Source organism: Alosa pseudoharengus, unplaced genomic scaffold, assembly GCF_046254945.1.
Source record: "Alosa pseudoharengus isolate Yale_2024_CS ecotype anadromous, Long Island Sound unplaced genomic scaffold, YU_APseudo_1.1 YU_APseudo_1.1_scf_9, whole genome shotgun sequence".
NCBI lineage: Eukaryota > Metazoa > Chordata > Actinopteri > Clupeiformes > Clupeidae > Alosa > Alosa pseudoharengus.
Window position 1 is genome coordinate 27,597,752 of NW_027468881.1, and position 23,602 is coordinate 27,621,353.

The 23,602-nt window shown below is 40.1% G+C and overlaps 1 protein-coding gene across 3 annotated transcripts; it reads left to right on the forward strand.

Annotated features, from left to right (window-relative positions):
• Nucleotides 1-3,714: 3,714 nt before the first annotated feature.
• Nucleotides 3,715-23,258, forward strand: foxp3b (forkhead box P3b). 3 transcript variants are annotated; one of them, XM_076276004.1, is made up of 14 exons: nucleotides 3,715-3,745; nucleotides 4,300-4,367; nucleotides 6,391-6,553; nucleotides 7,234-7,308; nucleotides 9,613-9,724; nucleotides 11,916-12,075; nucleotides 12,248-12,349; nucleotides 12,576-12,663; nucleotides 12,892-12,966; nucleotides 13,267-13,414; nucleotides 13,584-13,660; nucleotides 13,796-13,897; nucleotides 22,746-22,867; nucleotides 22,981-23,258. In XM_076276004.1, the coding sequence occupies exons 3-14, from the start codon at nucleotides 6,413-6,415 to the stop codon at nucleotides 23,027-23,029; spliced, it is 1,251 nt and encodes a 416-aa protein (XP_076132119.1). In that variant the 5' UTR covers nucleotides 3,715-3,745; nucleotides 4,300-4,367; nucleotides 6,391-6,412; the 3' UTR covers nucleotides 23,030-23,258. The 3 variants fall into 3 exon arrangements, with proteins under 3 accessions (XP_076132119.1, XP_076132120.1, XP_076132118.1); XM_076276005.1 differs by lacking the exon at nucleotides 3,715-3,745 and adding an exon at nucleotides 4,018-4,207; XM_076276003.1 differs by lacking the exon at nucleotides 3,715-3,745 and having other exon boundaries at nucleotides 4,214-4,367.
• The last annotated feature ends 344 nt before the right edge of the window (nucleotides 23,259-23,602 follow it).

Here is a 23,602-nt window from a genome sequence, read left to right on the forward strand (position 1 = left end):
TGTGCTGCCCTCGCCAGCCCTTTAAATGATTATCTTTGGCCTCGCCGTCCCTTTAAATGATTATCTTTGGCCTCGCCAGCCCTTTAAATGATTATCTTTGGCCTCGCCGTCCATTCCGAACTGAAAGTTGTAAGCCAGCTCACCTGGCAAGCTTTTGGTGCAAGAACACTCGGTCTATCTGTAAATTCCTGGTAAAAAGGTGTTTTGTCTCTGCGTGACACAGCGCTCTGCAGTGTGCCCTCATGCCTGTGATAACAGCTGTCCAGACCGCTGGAAGCCATGGGAACAGATGGCTTCAGCTGACAAAGGAAACGGCTACAGCAGCAGTGGACATAGACGGCGTGTCACTTGCTAAAAATGTTCCACACTATCAACGACGTTTTCTCAATGTACTGTATTGTGCACTCGCCTGAAGTTCTAAAGTCTCTCTCTTTCTCTCTCTCTCTCTTTCTCTCTCTCTCTCTCACACACACACTCATTCTGTCATTTGCACCATGAAGTGTGCAGATGCATCTGTCTGTGTGGTCGTGTGAATTAGGGATGCACTACAGGGTATATGGTTGGGTACCTACCTACTTACTACAATACCACTGATGCCCAAGGCCGGTATCGATATGGCATGATATCATAGGTAGGCATAGGTGTTCATATACTTGTTCCCCGAAATGTAACAATACAAGGTCCATGATACCATGCACCAGTGTCACTTTATTGCAACATTCACAAACATAATTTTTGTTTATTTCTGGTCGGACAAAGTTTCCTATTAGTTAAATACATATTATTCTTTGTATTTTATTTTTAAACAACTGAGTAAGAGTAGAATAAAGTCCATCCTCTATTTCATTGTGTTTGTGTGGTAATTCTTATTCTTATGGTGGATATATAATCCACCATATAATAATATATGCTATAATAATAATGCTGTAGAGCATTTTGGTATAGGTACTTGGTATCGGTACACCAAAAAGTAGTATCGGTGCATGTACAATTCACACATTCAAGAGTGTAAAGTGTACATGACCCAGTCAGAAGTGTCAGATATGTTGATTCATCTTGATCTTGATTAAGCAGTTAACTGTGCAACTGTTAAGAGCTTTTGCACATGACTTGTCATTTTTAAACAATATGTGCTAACCGCAACATCACATATACGAAAAAAGGAAATGTCAGCATTCTCCACAGTTGCCTAAATCATTACACACAGACATGGCAGGAAAAAAACAACAACTCTGTGATGACGCATGTCCATAGGTGATCTAGGACGTTCTCACGCACATTTTTGCCCAAAGCAGAAAGGGGAAGCACCTCCTCGCTTGTAAGATCTGAGCGTTATCACAAAACATTTGATCCCGTACGCTTCATATTAAAATGCAGATCATTATCAGCATTAAGGTGTTATCACCTTTATGACTCGACCCTGGCACTGGCATCAGTCCTGAGGTTTTAGTCATTTGCCAATGTGTGAAGATAAAGGCCTGTGCAGGAATGTGGCACTAAAGCTCATCTCCCACATTCTTGCTGAGAGTGCCCTCTAATGGCGAGGAAGAGCATAAACACTTGAAAAATTGAGAAAGTTGGAACTCGAGTTACATTGAAGATCTTTAATTCCATGTAATTCCTCAAGTGAGGAATATTTTTTGTCGACAGTAAACTGGTGTGTGCATGCTAAATAATAAATGTGCATTCTTTTGTTTTTTGATTACTTTTTTTATCTATCTAACGAAAATGTTCCATTAAGTAATGTACAGTACTGTATGCTGTCTAGTGTGTTCAGTTATATTATAATCCCAAAGGCCAGGTGTGAAACAGGCACTTAAAACACATTAAACATTACATGACCGGTTGAAAAGGGATCACAATAAAAGGAAACCGTTGTCTGAAGTGATCTAATGATGCAAAAATACCATGGGATCAGTGCAATTAAATATCTCACTGTTGCTACCACTGACCTGTTTTGCATGAGGAGGTGTTTTCTTTTTTAACCGTAGCACCAACTTCCATATACCTTGTGGAAATGTTGCACGTGCGTGCTGATTGTTTTTGCTGTTGTCAGCATTATATTTCCGAGAAATGATCGCTTTCCTGACAGTTTAGGTTTAAGAAAAAAAAATCGCACCATTTGACTTTGCCTTGCACACTGTTCTGTTTCAGCTAATAACATTAGGCCTACATGTCCTGATTTACTTATTGGTTATTTCCCTATTCATATGCTGGCCACATGCACAAGATATATTACAGTGACATTAAGACAAATCTTCATGGTGGTGCAATAGATGGTTCTGACAGATTGCCATTCATGATCACCATCTGGATTTCTCTGGTGCACAGTTCAAACAATCACTATCCTGTATCAATGTCTCTCCTCTTATACCAAGATCCAAACCAAAATTGCAAATGCACATACAGTATATTCAAAGCATGTGGATGAATGCTACTTAATATAGATCAACAGATCAATGACAACAAGTCTAGCCTACACAAGTTAAATTTGGCGCTAATACTATGTTTAGAGACCTCTCTTATGAAAACCATAATGGACCCATTTAACTGAAAAAAAAACCTCAACAACAACACAAGGGCAACTATGTGTATCATATGGGATCAAATGTGCATAGCTCCTGTTAATGTTTCTCAGTCGTCAAGCCATCAAAGTATCCAAAGTAGTCTTTTAAGTGTTCATCCACATCCATTCTCAATGTATGTTTCAGTTGATGCGCAGATTTTTCCATTTGTCCCTTTTCATGTGAAAAATGCAAATATTGATAAATGATGATGACAAACATAGGTTAGTTGGTTTCTTTGTTCTATGATCATTTAAAGGTATTTTGGTTTCAGAGTAACAAGTAGCCCACACGCGTTACCTTTCATTCATAAGCCCACTGGTTTCTCTCTTAACTCTCTTAATGTCATACCCACATCACATCAAAGTCTTTTCAATTGAGTTACAACACTTAGCCATGTCCTTGTTTCATTTCCATCATTTGTTCTTGAACTGATGCATTGACTCTGCTCTATCTGTACTTTCTATATTAAAAAAGAAAGGCGAGTGGAGAGATTAAATGTATTCAATGTTTTGTACTGTATGAACTGTATGTATCTTTAAAGTATTTTGGTTGTAAGTTTGTATTTAAATCCAGTAATACAGGAAACCTGCTTGAGGGAATGTTTAGTTTCAATAGATTGTATTTTAACTCTGTAAGTGAAACATCAGGTCAGCTGTTTTGGTTAAGTCAGCTTAGTCAGAGGTTTCTTAAAGTGAGCAAAACAGTTTAGAAATATTGAGTCAGACCATAATTGAAGTAGTACTTTTGACAATTTAGCCCATAAAATGTCCTTTGTGTTACCTATGACAAATAACCATCACGTGGATGATAGCCTATGGAACTGAAAAACGAAGAAATCGTTACAGAAACAGAAAAGATTAATGTCACAGTACACTGTGTGTGTGTGTGTGTGTGTGTGTGTGAGCGCGCAATGTGAATCATTGAAACAATGTGAAGCAATTCGAAAACATTTCGGAAAAACACATAAAAGATAAAAAAGGTTAGCATAGAATTTTCAGAAAATGTATTTTTGCAGTTATGTAAAATTGTTTATCCTAAATGTGTTTGCGTGAGGAAGTCGTTTGCGGTCACTGAGATCATTTCCCACTTTGATTGAAAAACAATTTTTTTCCTCTGTCCTGTCAGTATAAATACGCCTAAGGGTGATTATATAATCAGGCTAGAGGAAGACACCTGTGGTGAGTGAAATTTTATGATCTGCAACTCCATCATATAGAAACATATAATTATTCATTATATATCCATTTCCAGGTTTGTATTTCTTATAAAACCTGCATGTTTTAGATTGAGACAGCTGCATCGTCTGAAAAGATAATTTTTGTAAATATAAAGATTTATGTCAAATGTGTCAGATATGTCATATAATTTTTAAATTTAAAATAACATTTAACCAATAAACTTGAAACACACATACGTAAACTGTAGTGAATATAATAACACTATTATTATATATGCATGCAGACAAGGGCTGAGTTTAGATATACAGTAGGTGCAGTTACAATTGTATTGCAGGGGCTTCTAAGCTTCCACTTCCAAGTGATTTGATTGTATTCCATGCAAACCCACTTCCTTTAGACAGCATGTAGAGTTTACAGACTTGCACGCACAATACGTCATGAGTGTGCCTGCACTCAGAACAGGTAGATATACCACTACTGTCAGTCAAGTTCAGTTTTCGCAGTACATATATCTGCCTCCATTTCAGCATCACTTTTATTGTACACCTATGTAGAGTTCAACATCACCTTTCTTGAGCAGCGGCACCTCGGCGACTGTGTGGGCAGAAAGGAACGTGAGAAGGTATGTGTGGGCCGGGAAATGCTCTTCTCAGCTTGAAAATGGAATGTTATCTTTCTTTCGGACTGTTCGCTTTGCTCAAATCAAGTTGATGCAACTCCAAAAAGTGGATTATTTGAGTAGTTATTTATTATGGGCATAATAACAATAGCTCAATCAGTGATTTAAATCAAACAGCTGGAACAGAAGTACACAGCTCATTACTTGATACACTTGTTTATGTCAAGGAATATTCTTGCTGGTTTTGTGTTGTGGGTTGTTGGCTGATATATCACAATTCCAGAATAAAATTATTATTTTTGTCATTGTTTCATCTACATGCATTTATCATTGTTTTGATATGTTTTATTTGCATGTATATCCCAAAGTAGTATAGATTCCAAATTACATCCTGCAGTGAATAGTTCCTCTTGTCTTAATATTACTCTGGGTCAAAATTAGTTTTGCAATGTAGAGACAAATGGCTGGATATGTGAAAGTTTTTGCAAAGGAGTAATAGAAATGTGAAATAGTTGAAAGTCTAATGGAATAGTGAAAATGGTGTTACTCCTGTAGGTGTCTTTTATGTATTTGTGTATGTAATTATTATCTCACAAACTCATATATATGACACATTAGTATTCAAGCTGTGGTAATTTCTGATTGTTAATTAAATTAGAATAGGCATTCCATTTAACTTGTATTAAAAAAAGGACCATAGGCCGTACTGGTTACTTACCAGTTACTTATCATTCAGTATTTCTGAATGATATTCTATCAAATGTGTAAGTCAGGCTATAGCGCAGTTCATTAAAAGGAAATGGCAACGGATGTTGTGCGTAATTTTCCACTGTTTAAACTGAAAGCAACAGATAAGAATATGTGTTTTAGAATTCATTCGGAAGGATGTTTGCTCTACAAAGCTAAAAAGTAAGACACTAAAAATAAAATTGCATTCAGCTAAAGAACAATATCTAGGATTCACAAAGGTTGACTACATATAGAATAATAAAGAATAAGCTTTAAATGTATAAAAGAATAAGATATAAATGTTAAGTGTTATATGAAGTATTACTGTAAGTATCGTATCTGTTGATGCCAGTTAGGAACTATTAGATGTTATTCTGCTGTGCTTACAGTTGAATACATGCAAAGTGTGTTTCATGTAAGATGACTGTTATTGTCACTAAAAAAGTGATCAAATTTATAAGATACTTGGCTACATATTATTAGTATGTTTACTTTAAGTCGGAAAAGTTTCCGTAAAGATTGAACACAGATGAAAATCTTATCTCTCTTCTGTGAATGAAAAGAGGCCTGTGTCAACCACAAAAATGTGTTGCACTTTCTCTTCTGACTATTTTTCCTGTTTGTCTTTGTTGCTTTTATTTTCTTCCTTTTCTTCCTGCAAATTTAAAGTTTGATGGCCGGTGCCAGCCCAGCTTTTTTGACAGGGTAATATTGAACAACTGCTTTTGTTAGACATGAGGATACAAATAATGAACTTTGGAGATAAAGTATCAAAGTGGGGGTTGCATGTTTCTTGAAAAAAAAGAACACATGGAGCTGGTGGTTTTGGCAGCGGTAATGTCAGTGCAACAGTGCAAAAGCACAGCCTCCGCAACCACACACATGCACCTGTGAGCAGCCAAGAAATATCACTCCAACTTTCTACCACTAGTGTGTTCTCACTGAGCAAGAAAGGACATTAAAGAATGTTACTGTTTTACTCACTACTGAATCAGAACACTGACAAATCAGCTTATATTTGTATCTTCACTTCACATATGAATGTTTGTGCCATGTCTCATACTTCCTTTACAGATTGTCACTAAAAGTTTGTTTACATTGTTACTGAAAAAACGAAACTCTGACAAAAAATGTTTGGGGAGGTTGGCAATTCTTTTTTGTTTTAGTTTGCTAAAAAAGTAGGCTATTTTAAGAAACTTCAATGAAGAACATTTTCCTCTTTATATGAGAGGAATATCACTGTTGTGTGGTGAAATATTAGTCAGAAATCCCTTTGTGTGTATTTGTAATGTTGCAGTATAACACCAAAAAGTGAGAGTATGAGGTCTCGGCGTGGGAGTGTGAACTCTGATGAACCCACGCTTGTGTGTCAGGATGAGCCCGGAGATGTGCTCTGTTCATCGCCAGCACTCCTACAGAGGCACTCGCTTCAGACTACAGGCATGACCACATCAGTGCAGGTACCTGCATGGCATTATGTGCAGCATGCCATTGGTGGGGAGGATGGTAGATGCACTTTGTCTGGAGTTAGTTAAAGGAACCATATGTAAGAAATGTATTTCAATTAATCATAACATGGCCCTGATATGTCACTAGACATTAAAAAATCATGTTAATTTCAAATACTTATATCACTGACAACAGTAGTCCGGCCAGGATATTGTCATTTAAAAAGTGAAGTTGCAGCCCTCAACTGATGTTGATGTTGTGTTTTGTCATGTCATGTTGTGTTTTGGCCTGATGCGCCACCCTCCACCTATCTACTAATCACAAAGTCAGTAGTGTTTCGGCATCTGGGTTGGCAACCTCGAGTCAGGGGGGAGGGGGAGGGGATACACCGTTCTACAGTAATTTGAAAGTGATTGCAGTACCAGTTTTGGCCACAATCTTACATATGGTTCCTTTAAAGTGATATCATCAAAGGATGAGAGGCCAAGTTGTTAAATGTGACAAACTGAGGAACTGATGTTTTTCATGATATCTTTCTATGTAAATTGACAAATGGACCCTATAGCCTAATACATAAATCAGTGAGGGAGTTTAACCTGAAAACACTTAATTACAATGTCAGGCTGTTTATGGAATTAGTTTGCAACTTTTATTCTTACATTAATTACATTAATGTCTATTCTACCAACAGATTTCTGCCCCTCTCATGTTAAGACTGTCCAGCCCTTTGATCAGGTCAGCTCAGACATCTTTACTACTACAGCAGGTAACTTTCTATGCACAGTAAGGTACACTATGCAAGATTTGCACCTTAATAACCTTTACAAAGCCAATTTGATGAGAAACGAACTTGTAATAGGGGAATCGTTCACCTAGCATAGCCATAGGCTACAGTATAGCCGTAGCAAGTCGCTAATGAGAGAAACAGCCATGCAACTTCAAGAATAGTCGACCAGAAGACATCTCGCAAGAATCATGAAACATTACCTTGTCAGTAGATACATGTCTTTGAATATAGTTTTTGCCTGTTGTTAATCCTTCGCCTTCACAACAAAAGCATTTAATTGTGTACAGGGGGAACAAGCCACCAGAAGTAGGCTATTTACAAGAGTAAAATATATCGCGACTCTAGGGGGAGCTCTACAGTCGCCAAAAATACCTGAAACTGCATAGTATACAGGTAACTGTAAACAATAAACAATAAATAAAATTTAACAGAAAAGAATGTCAAAAGTTGATAAGACTTCATTAAAGAGAATAGGTAGGTAAAGTTAGGTAAAGTTGAGTGTCCGCATAGCAGTGAGTCAAATCCATGGGAGTGAATGGTCTCACCTAGTGGTGTAAATGGAGAAAAGCAGGGGCCCTAATACTGATCCAGCACACCTGTGGTGAGGTCCCTGCTAAAACACGCAGAAAGAACGCCCTTTAAGCAGGGATGGATTACTGCACGGGCCTACCGGGCCCAGGCCCAGGGGCCCAAGAGGTCAGGGGGCCCTGAAGCCCAAGCCTTTGCATGGAATCATTGCCTCAATATCAACAAATCAGGATGTAGGCTATGAATCTGATTGAATTTAGTATTGCCCATCCCCAAAATGCACCAAAATACAGGAAATCACATTAAACAAATTAAACATTTTCTGGCAGAGGACCCCCAAACCCCCCCTCCCACATATGCGACTATTAGTGAGGAGCCCTTAATACATCTGGGCCCAGGGGCCCGAAGGTTCATAATCCGCCCATGCCTTTAAGGTAGGATTCAAACCAGTCAAGAGCTTTCCCAGAAATTCGCAGTTCAGATAGTATAGAAAGGAGAATGTGATGGTTAACAGTATCAAAGGCTGCAGATAAATCTAGTAGAATTAATACTGATGACTGAGCAGAGGACTTAGCTACTCTCAATGCTTCAGTCACAGACAGAAGAGCAGTTTTAGTTGAATGACCACTCTTGAAACCAGACTGTATAGGGTCTACTGTAGTAAGTTATTCTGATAAAGGAAGTCACATACTTGCTTGAAGACCACTTTCTCCAAAACCTTTGACAAGAAAGAAAGAAGGGAGACAGGTCTGTAGTTCTTCACATCAGTTGGATTAAGTGTACTTTTCTTTAGCAAAGGTATAACCCTTGCCAGTTTAAAAGAAGAAGGAACTATTCCAGAACTGAGTGAAGTATTAACCCATTTACTCCTAAAATGCCTGCTAAAAACGCCTATAGAATCCTATGGCATTCTAGACTAAATAACCTTATTTCCTGAGGGTTTTCTGAAAACATACTAAAAATTGTCAACGTTTACCAAAATTTAATATCTAAGCCTCTGTAGCACCTAGAAACATGACATAAAAAGCATGCTGCGCTACGCAGCATCCAGCGGGAGGGTCAATGTTGCGCTACGCAGCATCCAGCGGGAGGGTCAATGTTGCGTCATGCAGCATCCAGCGCGAATGGGTTAAACACATGTGTGACTGCCGGTAGAACAGCTAAGTACTGCTGTGCTAAATGAGGGAGCACAAAAGTAAATCAGAAATGGAAAAGTGAGGCATCCACGTCCTCACAGGTGAGGGCAAGTAGGCAAGGCAAAGCAAAGGCAAGTTTATTAAGTGCATTTTATACACAGAGTTAATTCAATGTACTGTACACAAACGCAAAGCAAAGAATTATAGCCGATAAAAGTAAAAAAAAATGCTTAAAAAGTGAAGTTCAGAAAGTACAATTATTAAAAGACATTAAAGACACAAAGTAGAATAATTAAAAGACAGTGCATCTGATTAACGGAAGTGCATTTAATCAGTTAGCAGAAAGCATCTGAGAACAGTTTGGTTTTAAGTTTACTGTAGATTTGAAACTGGCTATAGTTGGGGCATTTTTTATGTCATCCGGAAGTTGGTTCCAGAGCTGAATCATGGCTGATGATAGTACCCAGCAACACTCATTGACCTCAAACTGGTACTGCAAGGTCATGGGTCTGTTGTAGGCCCTAACAGTGACTCTTTATCTTTCCCGTATAGTGGTCCAAAGGATTGTATAGTATGAGGGCTTGGCCTGTTGATGGCACATTGTTGTTGTTTTTACCAGTGCTCCAGTGAGGAGGTGGGAAAACAGCTTGTGCAGCTGGCGTCACTGACCCCCACGGTCACTCAGAGTAGACCCTCAGTCCTAAGACGACCTCCTCATCCACTGCAACAAGGTGTGTGCCAAAATATCATTAGATCATAACTATTAATATGATTTTTATACATATCATTTTATTTTGTCTTCTTTTTTCTAGAGTCTTTAGTCTTCTAAAGTCTTTTTATATGTCAACAAATGTAATTCAAATATAAACAAATAAAAAAATATCAACAAATATATCTCACCCACCCACATCACATGTGCTTGGTACATTGGTACTTTAGAAATTCTTCATCCCACACATTGGGCTCTATTTTGACGATCAGAAACACGGCACAAAGATTATTGTTATCGTGACGTGAAGCTTATTCTTATCTTACACTCAGTCAGTGGCGAATTTTGCATCATGCGCTTCACTTTTATTAAGCCTTGAGCCCAGGGGTGTGGCAGAAGGTGTGGTCTGGCATGATCCAAAAATCGCTAACTTATACCCTCTAAAAATCATTAAGCCACTGACCAAGAAAAACCTTGTCTATAGCGAATGGCGCATATAAAGCACAGCTGAAGATGCACGAGATGTAAGCAGCAGCTCCTCTGCAGGATACATGTCCTTAGGGTTTTTATTCAGTCATTGGAACATTATTGGGGTAGTTGTTGCTTTTTTCAGGCTATGTTTTCAATGGTAACCCCTTGTCAGTCAATACAGTAGTGAAAGTAATTAACTGTGTAGAACTATTTTGTCATTGACTATGAGACCACAGTTAGTTTCACTTTGCCTATGAGTTCAAATAATAGACGAGTGCAGATGCATGTAGGCTATATTCTGCTAGTCACAAAAAGGTTTTAGTAAAGTATGGTTTAGTGAAATACCTGGGCCCAGTTTCCCGATAATGACGGAGACACGCTCTTAAGAGAGTTTTCTACGATTCATCTTATGATCGTTGGTTTGGTTTTTCCGACTGTTTCCCGAACATGCTCGTAGCGTGAACGCGCGTGCACTGCTCTTAAGATGCTCTTAGGGGGAGCTGTCCACGTTAATAGTTCTGAAATATCCTCTGATTTGATGGTGATGTCAGGTGACTGCACGTCACAGCTAGGCCTACCGTTTAAACTTCGGATCTACACATTAATTCACATCAATACGAAAATAGTAACACTTTGACATCTGCATTTAAGCATCCCAAGTAGGTTATATACCACACACAGACATAAATAATTGTAATTATTTAAGATTAGATTGTTCTGCACCATGCAATACATTTTCGCGGTGTCACTTAAGATCACATTTGAAGAAGAAAGAAGTCCAGTAAGAAAATTAGGAAATGTGTAGATTCTGATGCAGTAGCCTACAGACTAAACCACATGTTTCTTTCTCTGCTTTTTACCTCATAGGCCTAATAAAATATAGCTTTCACTTAGCAAAGATAATGGCAACCTATTCTGGCAACGTCTCGTTTCATAACTTGATTGCATTTTTGTCCGCTTTTCATCACATTATTATGACCATTAAATGTAGGCTATGCTATTTAATTGTCACGCTAAAATCTGATTCATCACAGGTAAACACAATAAAGAATGGGAACGGACGTTGGATTATGTATTCTAAGTTGTAATTCCTCTGTATGTCTTGTTGGTGACCTCAGTGAGAAGTACTGTTAAGACGCTCTTAGCCGGTTACGAGAACTCTGGAGCACTCGTAGATCTACGAGTGTTTTCACAATGTTCTTAAGCAACAATGGTTTCGGGAAACAGTCGGCAAATCTTAAGACTTTCGTAAGAGGGAATTTACGACGCTCTTAGGCTTAAGATGCTTTTGGGGAACTGGGCCCTGTTCCATACGGTCTCGAGTGCAAACAGATTCCTTCAAATGCCCGCTGACTATCAAAATACCAATGCGCTGTTTGAAGTTACGCTTCTTGCTGTTAAAGGGAATGACAGATGTCCTTCTCATTGGTTTAAAGGATGTTACGCCCAAAACACACCCATGACTGATTAAGAAACATAAGAACAACCTTTTTGCGTGTAGCGCCCGGCGCTTTATAACAAAACCACCCCGAATGTGGTATTTCCTCTGACCATCTGTTTCTGATCGTCAAGACAAAGCCCATAATCTCCCTAACACTGATTACCACTGATTTCAAGAGCTCTTTCAAATTTACGATGGCTTTGTACTGTATAGGCTATATAAAGAGCTTTTACTTGATAGATACATGCACCTACATCTATGTATTATAATGCAATATGAATAACAAACCTACATTTTTTAGATCAGCCAAGATGGTCAGACTCATTTCCAGATGAGAATTTTCACGTGGTCAGACGTTTCCTCACAACATCAGTCGGACAGCCGTCTAAATGTGCTGGGGAAACAGCCCAGTCCTGGATACTCAGCCAACAAAGAAGATCTAAGGCTTGCACACTTCACAAGTACATACTTTGTCAAATTGTGATTCTGGGTCAGATAATGTCTTAGTGTAGCCTACCTGACAACGCAGTGAGTGAGTAAGTGAAATGCTTTAGTCGGTAACGTCCAGTTTGTAAGCCTCAGCAGGCATACAGTGATGATTTTATCCATAGCCTGATATCTTCTCTTGCACAGGTGTTTCCAGTCTTCAGAAAACCAAAGTCCACTTTATGTCAACGGACTCTGTCAATGGCCAGGATGTGAAGAGAAATTTGAAGACTATGCAGATTTCCTAATGTAAGTTACACGGTTACACCGGGATTTCCATAACAACTGCATACATCATCATGAACAACAACAATAACGTATTTATGCAAACGTATATGCAAACGCATTTGCGGTCATCTTGTTGTGAATTGCACTGAGGTGAAATACTTGTAATACCGGTATGTAAATACTGTAAGTTTGTAACACTCTAACGAGAACTGTGCCACTGTACCGTTCTCTCTCTCAAATTTGCCAGGCACCTTGACAGTGACCACACTTTCGATGTCAAAGGTAGCGCGCAATGGAAGGTACAGCGAGATCTGGTGCAGCGCATGGAGATCCAGGTTAGGTTTCATAGAGTGGCTTCTGACCTGCATAATCATATGCTATACATAATGCTATGCTTTGCATTTTACCATGACAAAGGATCTCAGAACAAGACAACGGTTAAAGTCCAAAAAGTAGGCCTGTCTATCCGTGCGGTCACTGTGTTTGTTTGTTTGTAATGTTGTGTAAAAGTGTCACGTTTGTCAAACGGGATGTGAATGTTTTACGGTGACCTGTGTTCTAAGTTGATGCTGGAGAAACAGAAACTTCAAGCCATGGAGCGTCACCTCAACCTATCTGACCCAAGATCAACAACCTCGGTGAGTAACTGGATCATCTTGCCTAGTGTACACCACTATAACAACAGACTTATACACAAACATTGCATCTGTAGTTATACTGTAGTTCTTATGATTGTACTGTATTCATGTGAGCATTTATGAATCAGTATAAATGTCACTTCTTTAAAAAAAAAAAATCCTTTTAGCATTGCTGACAGAATAATATTTTTGTGTATTTCTTCAATGTCAAGTCAAATATCAAACCTATGTAAAAGCCTTTTTGTTTACACAACACTGACTGAATGAGTGAATAACCTGTTTTGGTGCAATCCTGTGCAGAATGCCAGCTCTGCCCTGCCTGCCAGCCTGGCAGAGAGAGAGGCCGACCCAGAGGGGGCATATGGAGTGCCAGAGTGTGCCAGCGAGGAGCCAGTGGACCGGGGGCTTCCAAAATTATGGCACACTCCCCTCCCACACCTGCTGCCAGGTACCGCCCACTGTTCTGCCTGGATAAATGACCAGACCAGATAGATCTGATGTACACCTGGTGGCTCTGTCACACACCGCCACTATATGATCACTCGTTTTCTGGCTTGGAGAGAGCCATTCATGCCACACTTGTTAATCCACTGACAACTGTGCATTTTTCCCCCCAGATATGCTTTCCAGCTTTGATGTTTACAAATGTGCCAATATCCGACCTCCATACACCTACGCTTGCTTAATACGATGGGTTAGTCATCTGATCTAGTCAGATCTGTTATAAAGGTCATAACACATAATCTGCACGTTGTCATTAGTCATTTGACAGTTTCGTTTAGGAGGGTGCTAATGTGACGCCTCTCCTGTGTTTTACGTGTGTTTCCAGTCAATCCTGGAGGCTCCTGAGAAACAGCGGACTCTCAACGAGATCTATAATTGGTTCATGCAAATGTTCCTCTACTTCAGACACAACAATTCAGCCTGGAAGGTACACCTGGCACACACACACTGTTATGCCCCCTGCTAGGGTCAAGGAACTGTAACAAAGCTAAATAAAGCAAGGGCAAAATACAGCAGACAACGGTGGATAAATTTGAAAATAATCAATAATTTATTATAATTAAACTAGGACATAAATTAATGCAAAAAGCAATGTTCTAAACAAATAGCAAGTGAAGGCCAGAAGGCCAAAAACAAAGCCACCCAATTTCCAGGCCTCTCTTCCAGACTCTCACTCTGAGAGGGACTGGAGACCTGGACGTAGTGTGGGCGAAAGCGGAGAACAAAGCGTGGCGTGGCAGCGGTGGCGTTCTGCGAGGAACCAAAAAACGAGCCGGCCCCCCCTGGAGTTACGTCAACCAGCTCCTTTTATAGGGCTGGTCCAGCAATTAAGCCCCCTGCTGGAGTGTCTGAAAAATACAGAGAGACAGCAGGAACACAAAACAGCTAGGGACGTAACACCCCCACCACTAAAAATCAACATATGATGTTGATCAAACAACCCAGTATGTAAAACGAACAAAACACAGAAATTTCAAACACAAAATTCTCTTACTGATAAGAGCAAGGTAATGTCTGCTTCTGTAGTGTCTGTAGTATTACCCCCCTTGTACCGTATCTCCAGGTTAAAGTTTCCAGGTATAGCGATTGATGTTGTGACAAAGGACATAAGTCCACAAGGTATCATCTGAGAAAAAGCCAGACAGGATTCTAGCAACCTCTGGACATCCTTTGCACACGAACCTGGCAAATGGCAGACAACAAGGCAAATCTTCCAAACTCCCTGAATTCGGAAGGCGGAGACACAAAACAGGCACATCACAAAAACTCAGTCCATCCTCCTGTAGAGAGTAGGAGGAAACTACAGGAGCAACAGGCACTGGACTCACACGCATTATCAAATCTCTGTCAACAGGCAAAGGTAGAGCAGAGTTTGAAATTTCAGCACCACTGTGCGTGGACAGCGACCGGGATGGTTTACGAATTTCAGCACCATCGGCCGTGGACAGCGGCCGACGCGCTGAACTGGAAGAACACACAATGGGATTCTCAAGTGCCATAAACGAATCACACAAGTCAAAACATGACTTGCATGCTTGAGTTCGAGCAACTACACACCCTGGACAAACGTCAGATAAACCGGAGTCTACTTCGGTGTGTTCAGAAGGTTTCGAAATTACCTGAGGAGCAACTTTCTCATGTGCGAGGTCATTTCCAACAAGAAACTGAATACTGTTCATTGGCAGCTGAGAACAAACGGCCACGTTAACAAACCCAGAAATCAAATCACTCTTAACATGAACAGTGTGCAACGGAACTTTTAACATTCCCATTTCAATTCCTTGTACTAAAACGTCAGAGCCAAGGTAACTTTTCTCAGAGAAGGGTAAAGTAGATGCAACAATAAAACTCTGAGCTGAACCGGTATCTCTCAATCTTGATCGGAAGACTGTCCCTCTCCCGCCCCGAGAGAGACACCATTCCTTCAAAGACGAACGGATCAAATTGGACTCTAATTCCCAGTATGAATGTTCTGAATTTACAGTGCGCACAAGGCCAGCACTTTTCGCATTCTTCCGCTTTGGAGAAGAAATTGTTCCTTTCCAGGACCGGGCATACCGCAATGAGGTGACCAACCTCATGGCAGTAGTAGCATTCACGAGACTCACTTTCCGGAGGTGACTTAGGCCTAGGCCTACTGAACTCTGAATTTCTCCAGCTTTGCCTCGGACTGGAAGGCTGAGCTGAATATCGACGACGAGGAGGAGGAGGAGAAGAAAAGAAAATAATTTTTGTGCGATAACACAAATTCATCAGAACAGACAGCAGCATGCTCCAGTGTTGTCACTTTTTGGTCATTTAAATACATCGCTACTGCGTCTGGAATACAATTCTTAAACTCTTCTAACAAAATAATTTCTCTAAGATCTTCTTTCGTGTGTGCATTGATCGCATTACACCACCGATCAAATATTCCCCCCTTCTCTCTAGCAAACTCTACAAACGTAAGTTCATCAGTTTTTTTAAGAGTCCTAAACTTTTGTCTGTAGGCTTCGGGTACCAACTCGTATGCATGTAAAATTGCCGTTTTTACTGCATTATAGTCAGAACTTTGCTGAAGACTAAGGGCCGAATATACAGCTTGTGCTTTGCCACTAAGCACAGTCTGCAAAGTCCAGACTTCAACTGGCCACTGTAAGGTTACCGCAACTCTTTCAAAATGCGTGAAATACACCTCAACTTCACGTTCATTGAATGGTGGTACCATGCGAATGTTACGGCTAACATCGAAAGGTTGGGCTGGTGGTCGAACAGGCGAAACAGGAGCAAGAGGATCACCACCGATGTCAGGCGATGGTACAGACGAAACATTAGTAACATAATCTCCAGTTACACCATCAAGCGGAGGCGCATCAGAATCGCCACCCGAAGTAGCAGCAGCTGAATAAGAGACACCGACATAAGAACTCGAAGGAGCCGAAGAGACACGAACAGGAGAAGTAGAAGGCCGCAAGCTATGCGATGGATAGGCGGAACGCACTGGTGGAGGGACGGTAAGTCTTTTCTCCGCCAGCTCTAGCTCACGCTTGCGTAAAGCAAAATTGCGCTCGTCGCACTGGTGTTGATAGTCACGCTGTGCCTGCTTTTCCTGCGCATCTAGTTCTAATTTCCTCAACTCCAACTGAACTTGTAACTTCTTAAGTTCAATTTCTTTGGCAATCTCTTTTTCCTGGACTACTCTACTCTTTCGGTCTGCACGTAACTTCGCTGCCTCAAACTGCAGTTTGAGCAGGAAAAATCTCCTTAGCTATCAGGCCGTCAACTACTGCCTTCAAAAGTGTTTCCTTAAGTTTCTTGTGTTCCGATGTAAGGCTAATAGAATACCGGTCTGTAATCTCAACTAACTGGTCTTTCGTACAATTCTGCAACAAGACCTCTGAAGGACTCTGAATAAACTGCTCTACCACAGACATTTTAACTTAGACACAGTGCAAGCAAAATCAAAGGATATTTTTTTAACGAATAATCAACTTCTGTGATAGCCAGATTAACAAGACGCAGTAGGCCGGACTCACATAGTCACAAGATATTTATCAAATGGGCCTTTACTAAATTTATTTTCCCCTCCACCACCAAATCGAAGGCTCACGAACAAAGGAAAGAGGGAAATTCAGAAATAACCCGAAAGATGGGTTTGACGAATCAAGCACAGCACGCCACGAAAACAACGTCCTTTGTCTAGCCCGACAAAGACGCTTACAAAAAATACTGACAGTATACTAAGACGTTATCCAATAAATATATCAAAAAGCTAATTTACCAGCGTTTCTCAGTTACAGAGCGCATGTAAAACAGAGTTAGAGTCACAGAAAAAAGCGGACGGATGCACATTCAAAACTACGAAAAAAGGCCTATTCAAAAGTGGCTGAGCCCCCCAAAAGTTTATCAAAAATCGACTCGGACGAGCCCTCATTTTGTTGTGCCCCCTGCTAGGGTCAGGGAACTATAACAAAGCTAAATAAAGCAAGGGCAAAATACAGCAGACAACATACATTTGAAAATAATCAATAATTTATTATAATTAAACTAGGACATAAATTAATGCAAAAAGCAATGTTCTAAACAAATAGCAAGTGAAGGCGGCCAAAAACGAAGCCACCCAATTTCCAGGCCTCTCTCCCAGACTCTCACTCTGGGGGTCATTTCTAGAAAAGTTAGCAACGACGTTGCTCAACCACAATGGTACGACGAATCTTGCGACCAAACAACGACACTGTTACACCTGTTTCCAGAAAGCATCGTACCTGTGTCGCAATTCGCTACCTCCGACGTTCGAACACCATAGTTCCAACAGCGTTGTTGATGATGCAGCGATACATATCATTGGTGGAAACAGTGGCAACGTGTAATACCCCACCCCCTAGAAATGTTCTGTCACGGCCTATGTCGACATGGTTCTAATCTAAACCGAGTGATTAATGCTGGTATTGTCATTGCCATCAGCCAAAACCTAAACCTATTGCAAGCATAGAAAACAGTTAACTTAAGCAGACCAATATGAGTCATTATTTGTGTTATATATCTGTGTTGGAAAAAATATATAGCCTGGACAAATACCTGGGTATCCCATAGGTTATTAACTGTCTCGTGGCTTAACGGCAGCGCGTTGGTGCACTGCGCGCTCGGCCGGAGTTCGCATCCTATCTCTTCTTTTCATCTCTGAGTAAAAGTAGGCCTACGAGACACAACAATAGGTTTTGACCATACATATTTATGTATATAGTTACATATAGTTACTCTACATCGAGAGACCATAGGTACAATACATCAGTCAAAAACAATTGAATCTACGTGTCACACTAGTTCACCTGCAGGTAGCGAGAAGCAAGAGGACAATCTCACATCATAAGAAAATCGAACCTACAACGTTGGGATAATAAGTCATCTGATTTAGCCACTACACCATTTAACACTGCTGCTGTTAGGGACTGTGAAGATTATAATACTAAAATCAAGGCAATACTTTAATTAACATAAATAGCAAGAATGAGCCCAGTAGAGGAGCAGTGTCTTAATCAAAATTAAGCTACAGGATAGATCAATCATTGAGTCACGAGATAAACATCCACTTCGCAAATTTTGGTTAGGCGGTTGTGATTTTTGGTTAGGCGCTCCGGACACCAACAGGAACTACCAAGGAACGACACAAGTGCGACTGCCTAGGGGCAGTAGTTCAAACGACCAAACTTTGCGTCCTTGTTTGCGATTGAGAGTTCGAACTACCCTTTCTAGAAACACCAAATCCAAGAACGATGGAGCGTACTACCAAGGTTGCGACGCAAGCTAGCAAACGATGCTTTCTGGAAACGACCCCCTGAGAGGGACTGGAGACCTGGACGTAGTGTGGGCGAAAGCGGAGAACAAAGCGTGGCGTGGCAGCTGTGGCGTTCTGCGAGGAACCAAAAAACAGCCGGCCCCCCTGGAGTGACGTCAACCAACCCCTTTTATAGGGCTGGTCCAGCAATTAAGCCCCCTGCTGGAGTGTCTGAAAAATACAGAGAGACAGCAGGAACACAAAACAGCTAGGGACGTAACATACACACACACACTGCAACAAACTGCTTGTCTAAAACACTAAACCATAAAACACAATTTACAGATCTCATAGACTCTTTTTGCAAAACTCCAAACACATTCTCATGCAATAAAACACATTTTGCATGGTGATGCACTTGTGATGCATAATGGTAACCACAAGTGGCAAAATGTAAACACAAAGAAAGCACAAATGCCATACATTAAACACAACGACTTGAAAGGAGAACCGCGATATGAGATCACGTCGGACTCACCACTGAAAGGAGACGGCATAAAGCGCAGCTCACGGGTGAGCTCAGGTTTGAAGGTGTATGAACAGTAGGACATTAAAATGGGGGCAGCCGTGGCCTACTGGTTAGCGCTTCGGACTTGTAGGGTGGAGAATGGGTTGCCGGTTCGAACCCCGACCAGTAGGCATGGCTGAAGTGCCCTTGAGCAAGGCACCTAACCCCTCACTGCTCCCCGAGCACCGCTGTTGTTGCAGGCAGCTCACTGCGCCGGGATTAGTGTGTGCTTCACTTCACTGTGTGCTGAGTGTGTTTCACTAATTCACGGATTGGGATAAATGCAGATACCAAATTTCCCTCACGGGATCAAAAGAGTATACTTATACTTACTTACTTACTTACTTAAAATGATATCAAACATGAGCAGATTATAATTTCTCCTTTGACAAATATACTTAGAGTTCAGGTATTTTCCTGTGGTCCATGACAGGCCCAGGACTGAGTTAAGCTCTCAGCAGGGTAACAAGAGCAGAGACCAAATGGCAGCTAAAGCTAAAACCAGAGACTTTTTAGTTCAGTGTATTTATAAATGGGGCTGCTGTTGATTACAATGGCTTTTGTCAACATGAGACCTCCACTGTTTTAGGTATCTACATTTCTGGCCTTACGGACTCAAAATTCATCACACTTGTTTCAAGTGATGTGACGCAACCAATATAAGCTAGTTCAGAATGTGAACAGGTTGCTGAACAGTGCATGTTCATATCAACAATGGACAGAAACTATTAGTGAGGAATTCAGAGTACTTTGTAGGCTGTAGACGGCAATGTATGTCTCATTTACACTACTGAAATGCCTGTCTTTTCCGATATACAGTTTTTCACAATTGCTAAAACACATATTTTGAAACCTTCCACCCTTTTCTCAAAACAGTAAACACAAACCCCCATTCTTAATACTTTGTTTTTACTGGATTTACAGTAAATGTTGAATCCTCTGAGTTATTAAATCTTTTTGCTTTGTTTCTTTTTTTGGATGTAAAATGCATTTACTGTGTTGTAAACAATGAAAATTTCTCCTGGTGCTAGAGTAGTAGTGTCTAATGACTGCTCAGTAGTGTTTGTGAGATGATCTGAAGATGATGTTCGGTTTTGAGCACAGGTTCAACTACTTTGAGGCGATTGTTCAGTTTTGCAGAGGTTGTCAGAGGTTTTGTGAATGTACTGTAGTTTGAGATTTGGGGTTTGTGTTTACAGTTTTCAGAAAGGGTGGAAGGTTTCAAAAAACCTGTGTTTTTAGCAATTGTGAAAAACTGTTGATCTGAAATGCACGGTCTGAAATGTATGGTTTAAATATGTGTAGGGTGTTGCCAGTCCAAAAACGCTATCTTGACGGCGTAAAAAGGGTTGTTCAAAAGGGTTTTTCTTATGTTTCCTAATCAGTTATGGGTGTGTTTTGGGTGTGACATCCATTAAACCAATGAAAGTGACATCTGTCATTCCCTTTAAGAGCAAGGAGTGCGACATCAAACAGCGCATCGGTATTTTACTGTAACAGTCAGAAGAAAACTGCTTGCATGTGAAACCGTGTATGCAACACCAGGATTCCACTTACTTGCTTTATTAAAACATGTGTGTGACTAGCAGAGTGCATCTGCACTCGCCTATTATTTAAACTTATCCAAACTTAAACTAACTTTGCCGTGGTCTCATTGGCAACGACAAAACAGTTTTACACTTAGTTATTTACTTTCACTATTGACTGACAAGGGGTTACAATTGGAAATATAGCCTGAAAAAAGCAACACATATTCATTCTGCAGACTAATAGTTTCCTGGGATTTGTCACTAAGGGCTGCTTACATTTTGTGACAGTGCCCCTTCAAAATAGCAGTGCTGTATTCGCTTTTCGCTTTAGACTCTCGTCAGTGCCGTAATAATTGAATCTTGTGCAGTCTTACAGTACTGTAGATGGCTGTGGTTAGTGATGTGATGCTGTTAATGGGGAGTTTTACATAGTTAGCGCAAACCAAAGGCTTTTTTTCCTTATCAAAAGTGAGGGGGACGACGGCCGTCTCTTCAGCACTGCGGGGGACATATCCCCCACGTCCCCCGTGCCTCCTGCGCCCCTGGCCCCAAGTCTAATTAATCTATGAAGATTTAAAAAATCCAGTTGGTATTGTTTTTAGTATAAAGAGACTTAGCTTGCGCTTTCTCATCAAATAATTGGACTTAATTTAATACAGTTTTTTTTATTGCTTAGGCACAATTTTGAAAACAGGGCCCATTTTTTTTTTTTTTAAACACTACACACAATTAACACAACACCACACCTAGGTAGCAGAATCTCTTAGATCTTTCGTGAAATGAAACACTTCCATCAAAACTATACAATTATTTATCAAAACTCTATTTTGTTGTCATATCACAAACACATCCATCATATGATCTGATGGTGTTTAATTAGATAAACACTACTGTACTATTGCAAAACACATTTTACTAAGATATGGTGTATGCTTGGTTTTTCTTTCCAGAAATATTGTTCAAGTAAGTAAATAATTTAGAGTACAAAAATGACACACATCAGACTTGTACATTGAGGACTTTTTTCAAAACACTACAGTTTTTTCAATTGCTTACACACAATTTTAAAACATGTCACTCAAACACATGACCCCAGTCCAAATTTGCAAAACCATACTGCCTTTGACCCAGTTTTCAATTTCATAACACTTTTTGCAAAACAGTGTCTCTTCCTATTCCTCTCTGTGCTACATTGCCTTCAATTTATGTTGTCATCAAGGGCTCACCTGTTGCCCAGTGTTTAGGCCTGATTGTTGAGTTTACAGATATGCTCCTAAGTGTCTTTACACCGATAGTTGTTTGATCAATTGCTTCATGGCTTCATTAATGGCTTCAATTGCTTCATGGCTGTGTATGTAGTACCTTGAAATTGCAAAGAGGAGACATTATCTGATATTTAAAGTAGAGAAATGTATTTATTGTAAATCAATGTGTGTAGCGTTTTGCAAAAAGTGTGAGGCTGTCAATGTGCTTAGTTGTGCAGAGCTGGGCTGATGTTTTGCTCCTTGAAAGTAAGGTTTCACTAACTGTGGAATTTGGCTGCCAGTGCAAAGTCAAATTCTTATTAAATTAAGTGAAAATGATCAAAGGAGAAAGCACTTGGTAAGTCTTTTTATACTAAAAACAATACCAACTAGATGTTTGATCTTAATATAAGATTAATAACATTTGGTTAAATGAGGAGTTTTTGTAGTGCAGTGACTAAGATCGTTATTGAAACTCAGGGATTCAAATGAGTCAGTGAATCGGTACCTTGGTACTGCGGCTCCTTTTTTGGTATTTTGTTTGATCACTATATCAGCAAGTGAGGATGTAACTGGGATTTTTTTTGGGGGGGTATGTGAAAATGATTTGGAGTTTCTGTAGTTGTTTTCGTAGTTTCTATATACATACTTGATCTAACCGCTGCGCACTGCTCCAACAGAATGCGGTCCGTCACAATCTGAGCTTGCACAAGTGCTTTGTGCGCGTGGAGGGAGGGAAAGGTGCGGTGTGGACAGTGGACGAAACCGAGTTCCAAAAGAGAAAGAAACAGAAATTCAACAGGTGAGTCATATGTTTCACTAAAGCTACATGCATGTATTCAGGTATCTCTAAACACATATGACTGTCAGAGAAGAAGGATGTTGGAAATAATGTAGATGAATGTGGTTTTGCAGGGACTACATGGTGCGATGGCTGACACCCTATAAGAGCCTTCTCCCATAGCCAGACTATCATGGATGCCTGGACATGGGAGCTTTTCTAATAAATAGAGCATATAATAGTTTGATTTAAGGTTCTCCCACACCTCAAAAAATGAGGAATTTGTATTTTAGTTGAAAGCACAAACTGTTTCTGTTTTTTAATGGGTTGCTTATTGTGTACATTTCTATGTGTAGATATTTTGAGAATGGCACTTTTTGCTTCATGAAATAAATACCTCTTTAGAACTCAATTCCCATATTATTGTTTATTTATTGAGGCATGTGTCTGGCTGTGGTGCTTGATGTGCTTGAAGAAAGCCCACATTTGAGTGAACTATAGAGCTCACATGTAGAAATTCATAGTGTTATGCCGCTGCATCATGGCAGTTCTTACAGCAAGTACAACTCATAACTTATCCTGTTGTTCAGAATATAAACACCAAACGATTTGAAGATGTATGTTCAGGGAATATCACATAAAAGTTTTTTTTTTTAATGTAATGAATTTGATCATTGGGTGTTATTTCAGCCCATATCCAGAAGAGGGCCATAGAACATAGGACAGTCTGGCAACTATGGGTGTGGTTGCCATTTC